Source organism: Alexandromys fortis, unplaced genomic scaffold, assembly GCF_014885135.2.
Source record: "Alexandromys fortis isolate MF-2015 unplaced genomic scaffold, M_Fortis_MF-2015_v1.1 scaffold_95, whole genome shotgun sequence".
Lineage (NCBI taxonomy): Eukaryota > Metazoa > Chordata > Mammalia > Rodentia > Cricetidae > Alexandromys > Alexandromys fortis.
Genome location: NW_026067990.1, coordinates 3,864,820 through 3,885,721, shown reverse-complemented (window position 1 = coordinate 3,885,721; position 20,902 = coordinate 3,864,820). Strand labels below are relative to the sequence as shown.

The 20,902-nt window shown below is 35.9% G+C and overlaps 1 protein-coding gene across 6 annotated transcripts in view; it reads right to left on the bottom strand.

The window, feature by feature from the left end:
* Positions 1–20,902, bottom strand: part of Atp11c (ATPase phospholipid transporting 11C) — a 188,158-nt gene that overhangs the window by 121,926 nt on the left and 45,330 nt on the right. For 2 of the 6 annotated variants that reach the window (XM_050159639.1, XM_050159640.1), the window contains exon 1: positions 1,935–2,119. The exons of 1 other annotated variant lie outside the window; for it this stretch is intronic. In XM_050159639.1, the coding sequence (XP_050015596.1) occupies positions 1,935–1,985 (51 nt within the window). In that variant the 5' untranslated portion in view covers positions 1,986–2,119. Of the gene's footprint in view, positions 1–1,854; positions 1,882–1,934; positions 2,120–20,902 lie in introns of those variants that run through there. 3 more of the 6 variants (XM_050159638.1, XM_050159635.1, XM_050159637.1) reach the window with 3 other exon arrangements.

Sequence of the window (20,902 nt, the reverse complement as noted above, 5' to 3'; positions counted from 1 at the left end):
TGTGATATCTGAATAGATTTTCTTTGGGAATAATTAACTATATGAAACTACTACAGCAAAAGGAAAACAGTAGTCTATTATAAAAATTGCAAGACTGTTGTGTATATCTTTTTCTCATATTACACAACATTATGAGTTAGTTGGTTTTACTGTGATTTCTAAAATAAAGTTTGTATGACAAATTTACACTTATTTCTAGGATAAAGCATGACATTTTGCTTGATTTTAAGAAATACAACCAGCCAGGCAGTGGTGGTGTTTGCTTTTAATTCCAGACCTCAGAAGCAGAGGCAGGCAAGTCTCTAAGTTTGAGTCTAGCCTGGTCAATAGAGTAAGTTCCAGGACAGCCAAGACTATACAGAGGGGAAAAAAGAAAGAAGAAATGAGAGGGAGGAAGGGAGAGAGTGAAGGAAGGAGGATAGGAAAAAAAGAAAAATATATATTTCTTCTTGTTTGAACCCAAGTAACCTTTGATTTTCATCCACGATGTTATATAACAAAACGAACTAATTATTTCCTAAGGAGTTTCAATTTTACCAGTGTCCAGTTTTTTTTCTTAGCTGTCACACATTTTCGTTCTTAAATAATTCCCCCACGAGTAAATTCCTAAGCAACTAAACTACACATCTTTGTGGTGTCAATGGCTATAAATCTTAGTAAGGATTACCTCTGGACGTGGATTCATATACTGGAGTCTGATAATCAGAATTAAGTAATAAAAAACAGCTTTGGAAATGTTTAAATGAGAATAGTTGATCAACTAAGTGTCCATAGCACAGGCATATAATCTACTGTTCCACTGTGTAACTCTCGGGGCCTACACTATTTGTTACTGTTCTTCCCCCGTTTTCTTTATAAATAAGTAGATAAATAAACAACCATCCAATTGCTATACTAAAAGCAGAAACTGAGCCCTAACAGGGAACAAAAAATACTACACAGAAATGTCTTATTTACTCCTGGGAAGACACATTTTAATTTTTAAAGTAATCCAAAAAGTGTTATCACAACTAAGGTTTCTGGCTACATTTCTAAAACAGCATGTACACTGTTACAGTTGTATTTTGTACAAAACAGACACAGATTAGAATAAATGCCAAAAGATGTAGATTAGGAAGTTTATAACTTTAGATAGGCTTAGACCCTTTCTGCAGAGAGAAAAGACTGGGGGAAATTACAGGGTATTTGGGGGATGCCTATCTGCTCATATGTCATAGCATTTGGAGGGAAGAAATGGGACAGGGACAAGGAGAGAGGAAAGGACTGGCAGGGAGGAAGTGAAATGGAACAAATATGAATGAATGAGAACAAATAAAGAAAAAAAAGCACTGAATCCTAAAAGCCAATTAAAACTACCGATTACAGTGATTCTGCTGCCTATATTCGTATTATCTCTCTGTATTTCTTCCTAGCATCCTTCTTTCTTTCTTTCTTTCTTTCTTTCTTTCTTTCTTTCTTTCTTTCTTTCTTTCTTTCTTTCTTTCTTTCTCCCTTTCTTTCCCTTCCTTCCTTTTTTTTTGGGGGGGGGAGATGGAAACTGTATAGCTTAGGCAGGCCTGGAATATACCATGTTGATAAAATTGGCTTCAAACTATGGCAATCCTTAGGTTTCAGCCTCCCAGGTGTTGGAATTACAGGCGTGGGTCATCATGTTCCCGTTCCCCCTTGCCACGATTATACTATGCCCTGCAGAAATTGCAGCCCTGTTAACCACTTTCTCTTCACACTTAAACTGGAAATTCTTCCCTATAATTACCCATATATTCTGCAACATGCCTCTAACTTCTACCAACCAGAGTTTCCATTAGCCTCTGCACTGCTTATATAGTCTAATTTAACCTCATCACTTCATACCTTTGGGCTCATATAATGTGAAGACAGACACTAGTTTTTACTTCTCATATGGCCATCTATTCACCCCAAGAATATCTGACCTCATTCACTTGGGCCATCAGCAACTTTTCCACTTCATCTCCTTCTAGCATCTGATGAAATTATCAGGTTAATCTGCACAGTCAGTCCACTCCACAGTTCTTTGACTTCTTTATCTCTAGTGACCTTTAATACCCATCTCATCATCTCTATCAAAAACAGATCTTTGGTCACTTATTGACAATGAATGAAGACTTTGAAACTTGGCTTTCAATCTTGTTCTCCACACTAAATCTTGCTACACTACTTGGAAAGTCCATCACCCACACAAGACACCCCCCCCCCAACATACACACTTTGATCCAAAAACCTACAAGAGTTCAGAACTCCTTTTCTAAAATCTCAATTTCCACCTAAGTATATATTTCAAAACTTTATAACTCTGCTCAAATTGTCTTTCATACTTCTCCCCACATGAGCCCTTGCTTCTGCATCCCTCAATCAAAGACATCTAGTGCCAAGAAGCCCTTGCCATTTCCCTGCACATAAATGCCAGCTCTTGCAGTTTGAGAAAATGACACCTCTTCTGTTCAAGACTAATTAAGTCTTCACCTACATTTCTCTTTTTCCTTTTTAAGACAGGTCTCTCTTATGTAGCCCTGGCTGTCCAGGAACTCACACTATGCAGACTAGGCTGGTTTGTAACTCACAGAGATCCACTTACTTCTGCTTCTCAAGTGCGCCATCACCGTGCCTCGCTACCTCCCTTTTCTGATCTCCACCTTCCCATCTTTTTGCACAAATGTTACTATACTTCCTCTGCATTATCAAGTCCCAGCATTTCTACTTTATCCCCATTGCTCCTTACCTTAAATATGTTTAAACACTTCTTTAAAAAATTCATTGACAAAATATCTGCCTTCTAGTCCTTTCTTCCTTGTACTAGGACCAGTATGAAGGACAGCCTTAAGGATGGAAGTTGTTTTGTTTTGTTCATTAGTATACCACAATTACCTACAGCAGTGCCTGACATGCTGTAGGAACTCAACGACTAAAGAAATGACAATCCTCCTCAAAAAAAGATGCTTTCAGAATTTCCTCATGCTTTTTTAAAACCATCTTTCTCTGTAGGCTGGTTAGTATTTGGCCCTATATTCTCACAATACAAACTTGCCAAACCCAATGGAAATTTACAGTTTGAAATTTTCTTCTAATTTTGTTTTTCTGTTTTACAGAACTCTACAAACAAATCGATAGCTTTATGCATGCTAGATAAATATTCTATACTGTTCCAACCCTAGCTGTAGTTTCCAGTCTTTAACTTCTCTCTAGTACTACTATTAGCATCCATATAGTCTGTTTTGCCTTTTGTTTCTGTAATACCACATCCTTCTGAGCAATGATCTTCATTTTTCCTTTCTGGATCTCCTGCCTGCATACTATTTCACTCACTTCTCTATCTTTCACTAATCTACATATTCTTTCTGAGCAACCAAATCCTTCCATGTGGCTTTTGTTACCCATCCATTCACTAACCACACTACACTTGAGTACATCCATCCTCAGACTTTTCTTCTAAGCTCTGTGTACGATTAAAATATGCCAAATATTATTGATATCTGAAGTTTATGCTCAAAAGCACATTTCAAAGTTCTTAGCATGTATTTCATTTAATTCTCAAAAACAGCTGATAGAGAAGATTTTTAACAGTATTATCCTCACTATACATTAGAAGAAGCCAGGGTACAGCAAGGAAAGCAAGTTGCCAAAGGATACACAGTCAACTAAAAAAATTGTAGAGCCATTACATAATGATTTAAGTACACCTTCAAGCTGCTTTATTGATATGTCAGTAATACACTCATAGGATCTGTTCATTTATCACAAAGTATTTTTAATATGTTCACAGCATTATGCAACTATTATCACAATGCTATTTTAGAAGGTTTTCATTACTCTCAAGAAATGCGGCACCTTTTTGCAATCACTTATATATTTAAAACTTTTAAACTTTGATTTCAGAAATTGAAATATTAATTTATTGTAGCATTACTCATAATTACTAAGATACTTAGTCAGCCCAGGTAATCCTTAACAGATGAATGAATAATGTGTAGCATGTACACACACACACTAAACTGCTATCAGCCAAAAAATCAAATCCTATTTTTTATTGAATTGAATTGAAAGACAAAATGATAACTGAAATAAGCTAGACACAGACAAGTACATTTTCACTTACATATGCAATCTTTTAATTAGCTAACTTGAAAGTAGAATGTCGATTAGTAGAAATGGAGAAAGTGGTAGGGTGAAAAAAGGGAAGCTGAATGTGATTAGTGACATGCATGATTATATATATATATATATCACATATATAATATTATTGGTTAGATGTGATTAGTGATATATATGGAAATATCCCACTGATCTCTATCAGTATGTACAATGTCAATAATTAAATCAACTAATGTTCTGTTTTCTACAGTTGCACACAATAGTTTAACAAGGAAAAATATTATGTATTTAAAAGAGTATTCTACAGGATTAGATTTATCTATATGTTGTGCCAAATTTGAATAAGATCTAAATATATTCCTACAACCAGATAAATATTATAGTCATAATATGTTACTCATCAAAATGTGGACACAATCAACCCCCATGTTAACAACAGTAATCAAGAGAATACCTTAAAAACTGAATACAAAATGACTTTTCCTTACAAGCACAATTTTCTTTAAATCACCTGAAACAGGAGTTATGGAATGTTGTGAGCCACTACTTTCTATAATGTATTAAGTGTTTAGTTTCATAAAGGAATCAAATGTTTGAATCCAGAATAATATAAACAGCAACTATCAGTAGCAAAAATAAAAGGTGTTTAGAAAAGGGAAATAGAGAAGGTTTTATAAAACAGAAGAGTTCATTAGATTTTTAGTGACTATAATTAGAGAAAGTATCTATTTTCACACCATCCCTAGAGGGATAAGACAAGAATAAAACTACACCACTGATTCCAGCTGTCTTTGCCCAGTGATTTCAAATCAATAATGAGTTATTTTAAATCTAATTTAACTTAGAAAGGAAGAAATAAGAGGAAAACAGATGTGCACATAGGTTTTAAGAAGTAAAAGAATAACAAGTTGAAAAAGAATAATTATTGAAGTAAAGCATCTATCTCATTGCACAAGGAATTTTTTTCAAATGTCTTGTTTCCAGTTCTTTCCTCTCATATATCCTAGACTCATTTTTTAAAAATTAATTCATTTAAGGTGTTTTGTCTGCAACACATGGGTGCCTGGTGCTCAGGAACTGGAATTTACAGAGGGTTGTGAGCTGATATATAGGTGCCGAGAATCTAACTCGGGTCCACTGGAAGAGATCAGTCAGTATTGTTAACTGCTAAGCCATCTTCTAGGCCCCCAATTTGGGTTCTTAATGCCCCTCAACAGGAGAGAATTCATACCTAGTCTGTAGAGGCCAGTGTACTTATGGATCCAACAGTAGAACTTTCTTCTACCATTTTTCTAAACTAATATCCCTAACTAGAGTCTAAATATTTATTCTTAGACTCACAGATAAATAAAGCTTTTAACATTATCAATGAGCTTCTTCTTGCATTAGATGGGAGACTATTACAAAAATTCACAACTGGTCAAAATGTACAAAGTAAATGGCTGTGGTGTATCTAATTCTACTGATACATTACCAATGCAGCACTTACACTTAAGGCTAAGGAAAAATTGTGAAAGAGACAGAAATTTTTTAAAAGCTGGAAGACCAGAATTATCTTCTATGAGACAGTATCTTCTATAAAAAAGTATACTTCTGAATTACAATATAGTTGCCTGAATAAAAACAGCATAATGACAACAATATTTGACTTGCCGATACAGACAGGGTAAATTCCACGTGCTTCCCAGGTGACCAATGACTGCTGAGAGGAGAATCACTCTTCTTCAGGGATGAGTTTCCATATATGTTATCTATTCTGAAGCGGTCATCCTTGAGCAAAGCTAAAATAGACTCAGCAGGATTCATTCATTCATTCCACATATATTTAAAATTAGTACTAAGATGCTAGCTTCAGAAGACATAAAGAAGGGCTAGAGAAATGGGTCAGAGGTTAAGAGCATTGGCTACTCTTCCAGAGGTCCTGAGTTCAATTCTCAACAACCACATGGTGGCTCACAAGCATCTATAATGAGATCTGCTGCCCTCTTCTGGCCTGCAGGAGAACACTGTATACATAAAGCAAACAAAAACAACCAAACCAAAAAGACAACACAAAGAAGATTGCAATTCTGGACAAGCTCTCAAAGAATACTTAGTTTAGTGAGCTAGTAAGTGGACACTGATACTGTCTGTATGCTGGAAAGTGAAAAAGATTGATGATGATGATGATGATAACAATGGTTAAAATCTACGTAAAATTTACATGGCATCATTTAAAGATTTTTTGTGTGTATTTACTCATTTAATCCTTCTAACAACCCTATTAATTAGTCTTCTCATTTTATATATGAAGAACTTGAAGCACAAAGGAGTTGTGTGGCTTAATTGAAGTGGCTAGAAAGACACAGACACTTTACAGAACTGATTCAAGTCTGTGTAAAAGGGGCACCTATCATTCATAAGGTCTGATCCCACTCAGTAGAACATTTAATAATGACAGGGTCAAATCTCTAGTTGCTGATAGAGTGTTTTCTATCTGCAGCATGTTTATGTCCTGTACCAATATGCAGCAGTGGTAGGTAGTTGATAGTGAAGATTTGGGCTTCTAGTCAACTGTCTATTGTTTTCTTCAAAAATATGCCCAACATCTGGCAGAGTCACCAAATGCCAAGATAAATGGACCTCCATTAATTCATATATCACAAACTGAATTGTCAAAATTTGTCAAATTCTATTATAAAATTAGAGTTCTCCTACCCTGAATACTAAATATATATGAGCCATTAGCTAAGACTTTGAAATCTCTTTGCTCTGTGGAAATTTCCATTCTGATAGTAGTTATTATATGAGATTTGATCATTATTACACTTTTCTTGGCAATAATAAAATTCCATTTCCATCAACTGTGCTTCCCCTCAAGAGAAGTGTTCACCCTCCCCAGAAATATTCACTGTTTTCAACAACGAATCATTTTCAACTACCAGAAAGATATTTTTTCTCTCACTGTTTTAAATCATAACATACTGTCCCTAAAAATGACAGTTTTGGGAAAATATATACTTATTTAATAAGGAGGAAGAGGGAGAAAGAGACAAGGGAAAGAAAAGTTAAATAATTTATTCCTTTCCAAGCACGACTTTGCTCAGTTCACTCTGCCTCGATTACTATCACCCTACATTTGTCTATGCCCTAAAAATGCATTCCTTCACTATTTCCCAAGCAGCTATGAGATATTTGATCCTATAACAACAGGTGGTAAAGACACAAACTGTAGAATCAATGACGCACATATTAAGGGTGATCATTGTAGCAGTATGACTATAAACACTGAAACTTTCTTTCAAGGAAACATCTCCCAAAAGAAACGCTTAAAGTGGCTCTTTTAAGGAAATGTAAAGAAAAGAAGAAAAACATTTATGGAAGTCAAGTGGGGGCAGATCAAATCCTTCCAACTACATGGTGCATAACTGATGAAGGACTCTGATCTCCAATGCCCTACCCAAAAAAAATCATGCTACCATTTGTGATGAAGTCACACCTAAGTAGGGAAAGAATATGATTTTTAAAAGAACTGTAGCATTATAGAGAATGGACTGGATGAGTTAGAAAATATAAATCTCTCTATTTACTTGCATTTTGCCTTCTAGTTTGTAATGTCCTTGAGAATGATTTGCATTTTTTCTTAATTAAAAAAACTATTCCTTTGTATTGTTTAGAAATGTATTGAACACAAATTAGTCTCTGTGAGGTCTAGCTAAATCTGTAAGGCTGGGCCTCAAACTTACTGCTTAGTATTTTAGTTAAAATTACTCGAAAGCTTAGTTACCAGTATTTGCAAATTCTTGCTGGGACACTGGAACCATTGTTCAGTCAATTGAGAAGGGGTATTTACATGTTTGATGGGTTAGAAGAAGTTATTCACAATACTTCATCTCTCTTACTAACTCATTATTTTGTGAATTCCTTGAAAGATGAACAGATAATTACTTTTATTTATCATAATTGTGAGGATAAAGGTAGACAACAGACATCTGTTTTTTAATATCTACAACATCAATGAGATTAAAAGAGTCAGAACATTTTCAAGGCTCAAAGAACTTTTCTAATGAACCAGAACAAAACTTCAACTAGGCCCTAGGTAACAACTAAATAGTCAATGATAATCGGTGGAAGAAAAAAAATATATCTTTAAAAGCTACTTTTCTCTTAATTAAAGTGGAACCAAATATCTGGGAAGAAGAGTCAGGAGTATTGAAAGTTCAAGGCCAATCTTGGCTACAGGTCAGGTTGAAACACATGAAAACGTATTTCAAAACAAAAACAAGAAACAGAAGCAAGACCTATTCTCAATGAATATAAAATGGAAATAATTAAATGGAAAGGGGTGAACCATGTACTTTCAATTCAGTAAAAAATAAATTTTAGGTCTTGAATTAAAGTTCAATTGGTAGAATATTTATTTAACCTGCATAAAGCCCTGAATTTGAAATCTAGCATTCCTTGAACAAACCAAGATGGCTTGAACCACAGTTTGAGCTACAAGCTTAACGTATTTACTAAGGTGCTATGGTAATAGAAGGACTGCACTCAAAACAGACTACTAATGCTAAACTGATCTTCAGCAACATCAAGGGATAGTGTAACATTACTTTTTAAAAATCTCCAAATACTATAGATTTTCCATATTTTCAAGTATCAAGCAGCATACATTTGATTGGAAAACTACTACTGTGAAATCAAATAATGATGGTGGTAATCAACTTCCAGAAGGCCATACATTGGTGTAGGCTTGGAGACAACTGTTCCCTAATGTCCTGGTCCTCTCGGTTTTACAAACTTTCTTGAGCTCAATTTTTCTTTTGATTCCTACCTCCTGTGAACTGATTGAGGAAACACAAAGTTCTTGGGCTCTACTTGTGATAACCAAAATAACTTTACTAGAAAAGTGATCATTACCTCCAGCCAGCCTAAGTGGTTTGTGTTCATTAAAGCAGAGAGTTTCACAAGTCATAAACAATCAGACCTACATGACTCAGGAAATAAATGTCATCTCCAGACTTCTGGGTTGAAATAACCACTTCCAAACCAGTAGAAAAACCCAAAGCATTCAACTGTACTTTTAAAAAGTTTCCAAACTGGGCTGAACATGGCTTTATCATGTCCTTTAATCCTAGCATTCAGCATACAGAGTCAGGCATATTTCTGTGAGTTCAAGTTCAAGGCCAGCTGCTCTGCACAGTAGTGAGATCCAGGACAGTCATGGCTACAAAGAGAAACCCAGTCTCAAAAAAAAAAAAAAAAAAAAAAAAAAAAAAAAAAACAACCTTCCAAATTGATCATTATATAAAACTGATGTTATTTTGAGAGAGATAAAGGAAACCATGTTCAATTTGCTCAAGGCTATTTTGGCAAAATAAATAACAGCAAAATCATTCTAAGAGTTTCATTTGGCAATCTTTAAAACATAATTACTTTCAGTTGTGAAATACATTTCATTGAAGGAAAAAACAATGTGATTACTCAATATCACTATATTGAACACATTCTACGTGTGAAATTATTTACATGTATTAGCTATATTCCTCATAAAAACTCCATGTTGTTGGAAGTAGTGTAAAACTGTCATGAGTTCCAGGCCAGCCTGGGCTCCATAGTTAGTTCCAGGCCAGTCTGGCCAATGATAAAAGACTCCATTTTTTTGTTCTACTACTTTTTCTTGTTTTGTTTTTTCGAGACAGGATTTCTCTGTGTAGCCCTGGCTGTCCTGGAACTTACTCTGTAGACCAGACTGACCTCTAACTCAGAGATCTGCATGCCTCTGTCTTCCGAGTACTGGGATTAAAGGCATGTGCCAGCACTGCCCAGCAAAAACTCTGTTTTTATAAAAGAAAAAAAGAAGTTACTAGTTTATAACGCATTATTTAAACCTGGAATGGAGAGATGTGTGTCATAAATTTTTAAGTAAATGGCAGTGCTGAGAACTCAGATAACATATACCCAAAATCCAAATTTATAGATCATAATGAAAAGTGTTTGTTCTCCCTTCCTCCTCTCAGAATGTGTAGGGTGATTTTAAAAGTAATATGGGCAATACGCATATAAGAAAGCCCAAACAGCCGGGCGGTGGTGGCACACGCCTTTAATCCCAGCACTTGGGAGGCAGAGGCAGGCGGATCTGTGAGTTCGAGACCAGCCTGATACAAGAGCTAGTGCCAGGACAGGCTCTAAAACCACAGAGAAACCCTGTCTCAAAAACCAAAAAAAATCTACAGAGCAAGTTACAGAAAATCCAAGGCTGAACAGAGAAAACCTGTCTAAATTTTTTTAAAAAAAAAAAAAAAAAAAAAAAAAAAAAAAAAAAAAAAGTCCAATTTAAACAATTACAAAAAAGAAAAGTTGAGCTACTCCTATCAACTGACTAAAAATACTTTATAACATTCCAAGTAGTCTGGTATTAATAAGACAACAAATACAGCTCAATAAAAAGACTAGTGTCTGGAAACTGATACATACACAAACAATTTCTTCTTCACAAAAATGCCAAGTTAATTCAAGAGACAAAAAGTAATTTTCCCCAACAAATAATTATTGAACAACTGAACAAAACAAACCCCATTTTTTAAAAAGGGAACAAAACCTTAACCCATGCATAAAAATCAACTTCAAGTGGACAATACACTGAAATATGAACACAAGAGCTATAAAATTTATGCAAAGAATCTAAATATTTATATAAGAACTTGGGTTGGGGAAAAATTCTTAGTACAGAAATGTATTAAACATTAAAAAAAACTGAAAAAAATAGAAAGAAATCCAAAATATAAAACTTCTATTTTTTGAAAAATTGTTTTTTAAAAATAAAAAGGCAAGAGCTAGCAAGATGGTTCGTTCAGTGGGTAATGGCAGCATGACTACCTGAATTTCATCCTTGGAACCTACATCTGTATGCATAAACATAAAGTAAGTAAATAAATAAATGTAGCAAATAAAGTAAAATAATATGAAACAAGCCACAAACTGGGAAAATTAGAAAAAACACAAATGCATGCGTGAAAGTCAGGTATATCTAGAAACCTAAAACTGTATTATTAAAACATCCACAAGGTTAAAAAAAATGCTGGCAAACACTTGCTCAAAATGACCCAGCCAGTAAAGGTGGTGCCTGCCATCAAGGTTGACTGCCCTAATTCCATCCCTAGGACCCACATACAGGAAGAAGAGAACCAAGTCCCATATGTGTTCCTCTGATTTATACATGTGTGCACATGCAAACATACAATGAATAAAGTAAAATTAATAAACTATTAGTTATTGTGAAAAATGTAGAATGAAATGAAAATGAGAAATCACTTTCCACCTATAAAATTTTCTTTCTCAGCAGGGCTGGAGAGATGGCTCAGTGGTTCAAAGCACTGGCTGCTCTTCTGGAAGACTTGGATTTAGTTCCTAGCACCTACCATACAGATCATAGTCATCTAAAACTTCAGTTCCAAGGAATCCAATAGCCTTTGTACAGGCATCACCAGGCATGCTGATGGTAACATGCATACAGGCAGACAAAATACCCATACACATAAAATAAAAAAAAAAATACAACACCAGAAATGTAAATTAATGACACAAATAAAATTAGTGATTGTCCATTCAGTATAAATATTATCAAGAAAACAGAGAACAAATACATGCAATTAAGGAAAGGGTATAGGGAATAGGAGAATTTTTTATGCTTTGATAGTAGAAATGACACTCAATTTGTGCACTGTTTGCAAAAGACTTAAAATCAGATTAAAAAACTAGCAGGGATTGGCAAAATAGGAAGGGAACTAACTACAAAGGAGCACAAGGTGACAGAAATTTTTATTATTATATTTCAGCTGTTAGCAAATCATATAATTTATAATTTGTCCAAACTCATACAATTGCATATACCTAAAAACACGTCAGCACATGTAAACTATATTTATTAATAATCCTGAAAAAATGAGCATGACCTAAGAGATATCTGCAACCAATCAGAACTAAAAATGTTGATGTCTGATCATGAATTTGAGCCAAGAATAAGATATGGACAGCAGACAGATCTCTGATTACTAATTGATATGATTATGCAAAATGGGTCTCTGGTAAGAAGTCAATACATACATAATTTAAAACTCAAACACCCTCATTTAGTATGTAATCAAAACAGGCCAACTGAAGATAACAAATAACCACTGTCTTTAGCAATTGCTTGAGCTTATACATAACTCATTCAAAGCCATGCCAAAGACACAGGAATCTATTCAAGCACTAATTCACCTTACTTTACGAGTGTTCTGATTTAGAAGGGCAAGGGAAGAATACTTTGTTCTGTGTAACTTTTTCTTGACTGAAGTGCTGAAGAGCCTGAGCAAACACTCACTCACCTTGTCAATAGATACTATAAGATGGGAAAATGTGAGCGGTTGTCCAAAATCCCTGATAGGCATTTTTGACTATCAAGGCATTCAGTGACAGTTACAGGCAGGTGTAATATGGGTAAGCCAGTGTGTATGATCTTGGGTTTGCAGAGTTCTGTGACAAATTAATAAGAGTCTTTTAACTTGCACTCGCAGAGGAAAATCTACACTGAAAAATACACTACTGAGTCTTATATTCATTTATTCATCCAATAACTCTTTACTGATGACTCACTATGAGTCAGGCTCTATGTTAAGGTGAACACATACTGATAACCAGGTTTAGAGTCATCTGCAATTGTCTGGCAGGTAATGGTGGGAGATGAACGATGGGAGTATCAGGCAGCAGGCCAGAGTACCTAATAGAACAAGAATCTACAGCTGTGATTTAATTCCTCATTGCATATCACTTTCCATCAGGTTTTCAGTGTCCAAGAGTTCATGAGACAAAGAAGTGTGACATTCACTCTAGGCAGTACTAGAAATGTAGGCAGCATAGCATAGCGAAAAAAGCTGCACAAAGTTTAGATTACAGGTAAGACTTTAGATGGATGGAGCTCATGAGGTGCTTAGAGATAAACTCAAGAGTATTGCCTAGAAAGAAATCCCAAATAGGCAAAATGTACATAATTAGAAAAAGATGAGGCAGCAAGAATTAGAGGCACAGATAGGTGAGCAGCATGCATGAAGATACCGAGCAAAGAGAATGCAGACAGAACTTAAACGAAAAGTTGTGACAGTCAATTAGTTGGTGAGTATCAACAGTAAGGAAACTGAACAGTGGAAAATCCAATCACAGGCATGATCTAGGTAGAACTCAAATTCTGAGAGAACTAGCAGAAAGAAAGCATATTTTCACCCTTGAAAGAACAGATACAATAACTTTATACAGATCAAGATTTTACAAGGCTGGATCAAACTAAGGCCTAGTTATTGGCACAAAAATACAACGTTAAGTCATAACAATAAGGAAATAGTCAAAAGCAGTCCTAGCAAAACACACGAAGTCAGAATGAGACTAGCAAAGATACTGAACTGCTAAGCTAGCAGCCTCAGGTTTCCAAAACAATTTTCAACTTGGGATGGGACAGAGCCCAAAGCCTTGTTCAAAGCTGACCTGCCTCAGCTCCATCCACAGGAAAGCTGTGGAAAGACAGTATGAAGCAAGCCCACACAGAGTCACTAAGACATAATGGAAGAGAGAATGCAGCCAAGTGTGGTGGTTCACATTTGTAATTAATTGTAGTACTCTATGAGACTGAGGTCAGAGGCTCAACATAAATTAATTCCAGGTCAGCAGGGGCAACACAGTAAAACTACCTCAAAACAACAAAACAAACTAAAACTCAAAAAAAAGCATAAATAGGGGGATATCATATGGGAAGAATAGAAAAAAAAAGAATCAGGCCCAGGGATCTCTCTACATGTTTTCTATCTACCACTACTTCACTAATCTAGAATATTTATCATAAAACATTCTACAGTCCACAGGTATTACCCCCAAATTAATTCCTCTTCGTATTTATAGCTCATATTAAAATACTATGCCTCCAACTATATGCAAACTGTCTTGTGGAAAAGTCAGATACCTTCAACAATTTTGCTTTATGTATCTCATTATGAATATAACATTAAATCACGGTAACAGTCCACTCTGATACTTTTAGTTCTCACTGTGAACCATAGACCTACACATTTTTAAAGGAGCTAAACAATGCTCAGTTCTATGCGTATTATTCCTGTGCATAGTAAAATATAAAAGATCATTGAAGAGATAAACTACCAAAATATTACACAACAAACTAGCAACAGACCCAGCAAAGAAACCCAGATGGCCTCTGTTCTTTCCATGTCTGCAGTGTTGCTAAATCTGGTAGAGATGCCTATCATTAGGAAACAAAATTCAGTTAAATGCATTAATTTGTAATTCTTAACTCTTCCCACTGAGCTTATGCATAGTTCAATGGAAAATATTTTTTCCATCATCACAGACAGTCTTTCATTCTTGACAGAATGGAAACCCAACGGAAGTTACACAATTAAGATTATCCAACTCCAAAGCAAGAAGGCATCAAGAAATAAAATTAATCAAATACATCCTTCAGGCTCATCTGTGGTGTGACATACTCATTCCTCGATGTTAAAAATTCCCTAAGAAATTTCAACACAAGATGTACTTGTGAGGCTTACTCTCAGCATTCTTCTGATCTGTTACTATGACTAGCATTTGAGGGTATGTAATAAGCAGGAGGTTGCTCAACTTATTGTTTATACAGTCTTTTGTACTTATAGTATATTAAAGATATGAAGACAGAAATGCTTTTATTTAGGGAAGTAATTTATATTTAGAAGTAACTGAAAATCTAATAACTAATAATCCATGAAGAATTGAATTGGTGAAATATGCAAATGCACTTCAATTACTTTTTGATATTTTCTTACAAAAAGAATTTTCTTGAAAAGTTCAGTATATTCATAACAGCTAAACAAATATGTACTGTACATCATACCAGATACTTGATAACTTTTGTTTCCTAAAATGTATAGATTATTCATTAAATATGACTTATTACCCTAACTAGTAGCCATAAACCTTGAAGGGAAAAATAAAATTTACCTAAGAAGTCCACATTTTCTTTATCTTGCAATAAATTCTGTTGAATAAGAAAATGAATCCTCTTTCTCTCCACAATCAGAGATAAAATCATCACATTTTTGTATTCTAAGAAATCGGTAAATCTTCAAGAGAGTAATGCAACAGACACTATTTTCATACAGGCAATGAAGGTAAAGTTTATTAGTGACAAGTCACACTGATACTATGCCCCATGGATATGATGTGATGAGCATGGCCTTCTGTCTTTCTGGTTTTCCTTTCGGAAAAATACTACTTGATTACCTGCACAAAATAAGGTCCTGTCAACATTCCATCTTGCATGATGGAACAGTTTGAAAGGCTCCACCCCCAACACAGTCTATCCCAGAGGATTTATAAACAGTTAACAGTTGCTAGGGGGCAGCTTAGAAGGTTCTCACCTCCCTGAGGAACTATTGGCAGTTTACTGTTGCTGGGAAAAAGATTTTGGTTTTGGTTGTTTTTTTTTTTTGTTTGTTTGGTTTTTTTTTTTTTTTTTGGTTGGTATAACCAGTGGTAAACTGACCACACTCCTGTAAATAATCCCTCATCCATACTCACGTAAGCAACTAACTAAACTCTTTGGGTCACTTAATAAAGTGCAATGGTATTGTTTAAAAAAAAACCCTTCCAATATCTAATCATTAAAAAATAGACAAATTCTAATTATAGCATAGTCTACAAAACATCTTACCAGGAATCCTAAAAACTATCAGTATCATTTAAGTCAAGAAAAACTACTATAATCAAGAGGAGTCATGGGGATGGTGAGGTTGCTGAGTGGTTAAGAGCCCTGGCTACTTTTCTAGAATATGTAGGTTCAATTTCCAGCACCCATAACCATCTATAACTCCAGTCTCTACAAATGTGACTCACTCTACTGGCTTCTGTGGGCACCAGGCACCCATGTGGTGCACAGGCAAACTGCAGGCAAAACACCAATACACATGAGATAAATAAATTATATAAAAAAAGAGAATCCATTGCTAGGTGGTGGTACAAGACTTTAATTCCAGCACTAGGGAGGTAGGGGCAGGTGGATATCTGAGTTTGAGGACAGCCTGGTCTACAGAGCAAGTGCTAGGATGGCCATGGCTACACAGAGAAAAACTGTCTTAAAAAACTAATCAAAACAAAAAAATCCATGATAGTTAAGTATGATGCTTATCTTAAATAGGATTATTAACAGAAAAGGAATATTAAGGACCAAAAATTCTGAATAAATTATGAAGTTTAGTTAAATAAGTTTTAGGTAGGCATGCTAGTGCATGACAGTAATCCCAGAACATCTGTGAAAGAGGAGGGAAGATTGCTAGAAGTCCATGGACTAACAGGCCTAATCAGTGAGTTCCTGCCTAGTCAGAGCTACATAATAAGACCTTGATTTAAAAAAAAAAATTAAAGGAAAAAGAGATTGCTCAGTGGATGGAATGCCAGGCAGAAGTGAGTTCAGATCTCCCAGATCCTACAAAAATGCTATGTGATCATGGCAGCTCACCTGTAATACCAGAGCTCAGAAGGTGGGAAAAAAGGATCCTCAAGCAAGCAGGCTAGCCATACTAGTCACAACATGGAGCTCTAGGTTCAATTGAGAGACCCTATCTTAGCAACTGAATAAACTGTTGGAATCAACCTCAGACCTTCACACATACGTTGTACACATGTGTATGTTCACAAGTGTGAGTGCATGCATACATGCACACAAGCATGTACACCATACACACATAAAAACTTGTTAAAAAGCAAAAAAGAATATTGGCTCGTTAATTGCAAATCATATATTAATATAGTAAGATATTAATAACAAGGGAAACTAGGTGTGGTATATGTATTGGAAACTAACACCTTTGCAAATTAACGATTATATAAAGTAAATATACCCATAAAAGTTAAAATAAAATTTTATATATTTGCTTTTTAAATGACAGATATACTAGCTTCCATTGTTTGAAATACATCTAAACACAGTGAGGTTTATTACTCCCTATTTAATGAATTAAACAGGAATCTAAAATTACTAATAAAAAAAACAAAGGTTACCTTCAATGTTAGCTTTTCCTTCCACAACAGTCTATCTGGGAAGCACTTTACATGAACATTAGGAATCAAAGCATGAATTCTGAATAGGAAGGAAGGATGAGCTGACAGAGATGATGTTCCTATGACACATCTGACCTTAACAATCCTTAAGCAAATATGAATACCACCCACCCTCATTCTTTGTTCCCTGTAAATCTGATAGTTACTAGGAATGAACCTTCTTTATGGCACACGCCATAAATTGCTTTGTTTATAACAGCCTCAAGTTTATGTGAAGCAACTTTATTTTTCAAATCCTGTTAGTCTGGTTAATATATCTAATGCTAGCCTGGTAGTGGTGGCGTACTGCTTTAATCTCAGGCCTCGGGAGGAAGAGACAGGTTTGAGGCCAGACTGGTCTACAAAGAGTTACAGGACAGCCAGGACTACACAGAGAAACCCTGTCTCAAAAAAATGAAATTCTGAAAAACGTACATTTTCAGATTGGAAGTATCTCCTTCTTCCACCAAAGGTATTAATTAGCAAAATGAGCAAACCTTTTGTGCTGTATCTATTTCAACAAAAGCACAGTAGAAAGGCACAAACATTACAATCATTTTAATGAGTTCTTCTCAATCAAAAAGACTCAATGTTATCTACACAAATTGTTTCACAGAAACATATTACCAGTCAGCTAAATTCAATAACACAGGCAAACAGAAAGGCTTGGAACGTGATGGGAACAACTGCCAGTTGACAAGTACAAATGCAAAGCTACATAAAGTTCTCACATAAGAGCCCCAGAATAGTCACTAAAATATCAATTTCCATTTCAAAACCATTCATCGGCAGAATATGCTCATAATTAGAAAAAAACTTGGTTATAATGTGTATAGGTGTTTGCCTGCCTGTATATGTGCTTGGTGTCTACAGGGGCCTGGATGTTCTGAGTCACCATGTAGGCACTGGATATTGAACCTGGGTTCTCTAGAACAACAGCTCTTAACTGCTGAGCCATCTCTCCAGCCTCTATACTTTATAATTTAAATAAGCATTTTAAATATACTAAGTACACATAACCATTTCCTAATTAAAGGAGATAATAAAAAGCAATGTATAAATTCTCAGCAAAACAGATATTGCTTGGAACCTCTTTATATGACAGGTTCTTAGGATATGCTTAGTGACTTGATTCTACAGAACATGGTATGGAAATAGAAAAAAAGAGTGTATTTTCAGTAATAAATCTCACAAATAATATTCTAGATAAGTGACTTAAAAGCAACATTGTGGTTTACTTATGTTAACCTGACATGAAATAGAGGCAGTAATGAAGTTCAATTGAGGAACTGCCTCCCCCAGATTGGCCTGTAGGCATGTCTTTGGGACATCTTGATTGCTGATTGAGGTGGGAGCCCACTGAGGGCTGTACCACCCTTGGGCAAGCTATAGTTGTTTAAGAAACCAAGAGGAACAAACCAGGAACATTCTTCCCTAGTCTCTGCTTAGTTTCTTGCCTTCCAGCTTCTGCTAAGTTCCTACTATGGTTTCATCTCAATGTTGGAATGTGATGTAGAAGTGTGAACCAAATAAACTTTCCAACCCCAAACTGTTTTGTTCAGTGTTTTATCATGGCACCAGAAAAGAAACTGGGACAAACAACAACAGTGATAAGTCATGCTGGTGATGTGTACCCTTGATATGATGTTATACAAATGGCACTTTACTGCCTTCCCAAGCTCAATAAGACCTATTTAATCACAATTTTTTTTTAAAAAATCAGCCTGGGTGGTGGTGACACATTCCTTTAATTCTAGTGCTTGGGAGGCAAAGGCAGGTGAAGGCAGACCTCTGTGAGTTTGTGGCCAGTCTGGTCTACAGAGCTACTTCCAGGACAGCCAAGACTATTACAAAGAGAAATCCTATCTCATAAAAAAACAGATTATGATAAAGAAACATTATACAAAATGTCAATGTACTTCTGATTGAGGAGGGTCATCTGTCTATGTGTTACTTTCATTAGTTAATAAAGAAACTGCCTTGGCCCTTTGATAGGACAGAAAATTAGGTAGGCAGAGTAGACAGAAGAGAATGCTGGGAAGAAGGCAATGAGGCAGACGCTATAGCTCTCCTCTCCAAGATGAACGCAGGTTAAGATCCTTCCCAGCAAGCCACCACCTCATGGTGCAACACAGATTATTAGAAATGGGTTAATCAAGACATGAGAATTAGCCAGTAAGAGGCTAGAGCTAATGAGCCAAACAGTGTTTAAAAGAATACAGTTTCTGTGTAATTATTTTGGGTAAAGCTAGCCAGTGGCCAGGAGTTGGAAGGCAGGAAGCAGTTCACAGCTCCTACCACATACTTCGTAGAACTGTCAACTTCATCACAATGAAGAACTGCCAACAACAACATAAGACTAAAGAGACATGATGACTAAATTATCCTGGGATGTAAAGACAAAAAATAACATTAAAGGAAAACTGAGGAAATACACATCAATACGGTCTTTAGAATAGTCCATCAAGTTTGGTTCATTTAATAAAATGTGTAAACTGGTTGTAGGGCATTTGGAAATCCTCTGAACTATTCCTAACTTTTCATCTCTTCAACTCCAGAATGTACCTTATAGCTATAATTTTGGGGTGGCTCATCAATTAAAAGCACTTATTCTTACAGAGGACCTGACTTCAATTCCCAGCACCAACATGGAAGCTCACAACCAGTAACTCCAGTTCTAGGGGATCTGAAATCCAAGAGCACCAAGCATGTACATGGTACAGACAAACATTCAAGCAAAACACTTATACACTTAAAATAAATTAAATAAGCAAATACTCAAAATCTTTTCTTAGTTATCTTTTCCCAAACATTCTAATCAGAATGATGATCAGTGAGTACTAGAAGCCTGAAAGAAAAAAAAAACCTATAATTAATATTTTATGGGTTACCTAGCAGCATTCAGGTAAAATGGCTTTGTCAAAATTGTGCCCTTGACTCTATAGAGAAACTCCTAGGAATCCACAAGGATGACCCCAGCTAGGACCCTAAGCAATAGAAGAGAGGGAACCCAATATTAACTTGCCTTGTAGTCAGACTGATGATGAATATCTTAAATATCACCACAGAACCTTCATCCAGCAACCGATGGAAACAGAGGCAGAGACCCACAATGGAGCACCGGACAGAGCTCCCAAGGTCCAGTTGAAGAGTGGGAGGAGTAAGAATATGAGCAAAGAGGTCAAGAATATGATGGGTTCACCCACTGAAACAGTCTACCTGAGCTAATGAGAGCTCCAGCCGGAGTTGGAAAGACTGATCCCTCTGAGTGTATGTGACAGATGCATGGCTGGAGCAGACTGAGGGCCCACTGGCAGTGGCACTAGGACTTATCCCTACTGCATGTACTGGCTTTTTGGGAACCTATTCTCTTTGAATGGATACCTTGCTCAGCCTGGATATAGTGGGGAAGGCCTTGGACCTTCCACAGGGCAGTGTACCTTGCCCTGAGGATTGGATGGGGGTGGAGTGGGAGGGTATGTGGAGGGAGTGTGGGGAGGTGAGTGAGTGAGAACTTGGATTGGTATGTGTAGTGAAAAAGGATAGCTTGTTTTCTTTTAAAAAATTATACACACACACACTATTGTTAAAGGATTACCAATGAAAAACTCACTCCAACAAAGTCATGTCTCCCAATAGTACCACTCCCTATGAGATTATGGGAGCCAATTACATTCAAATTACTGCATTCCAGTTCTTG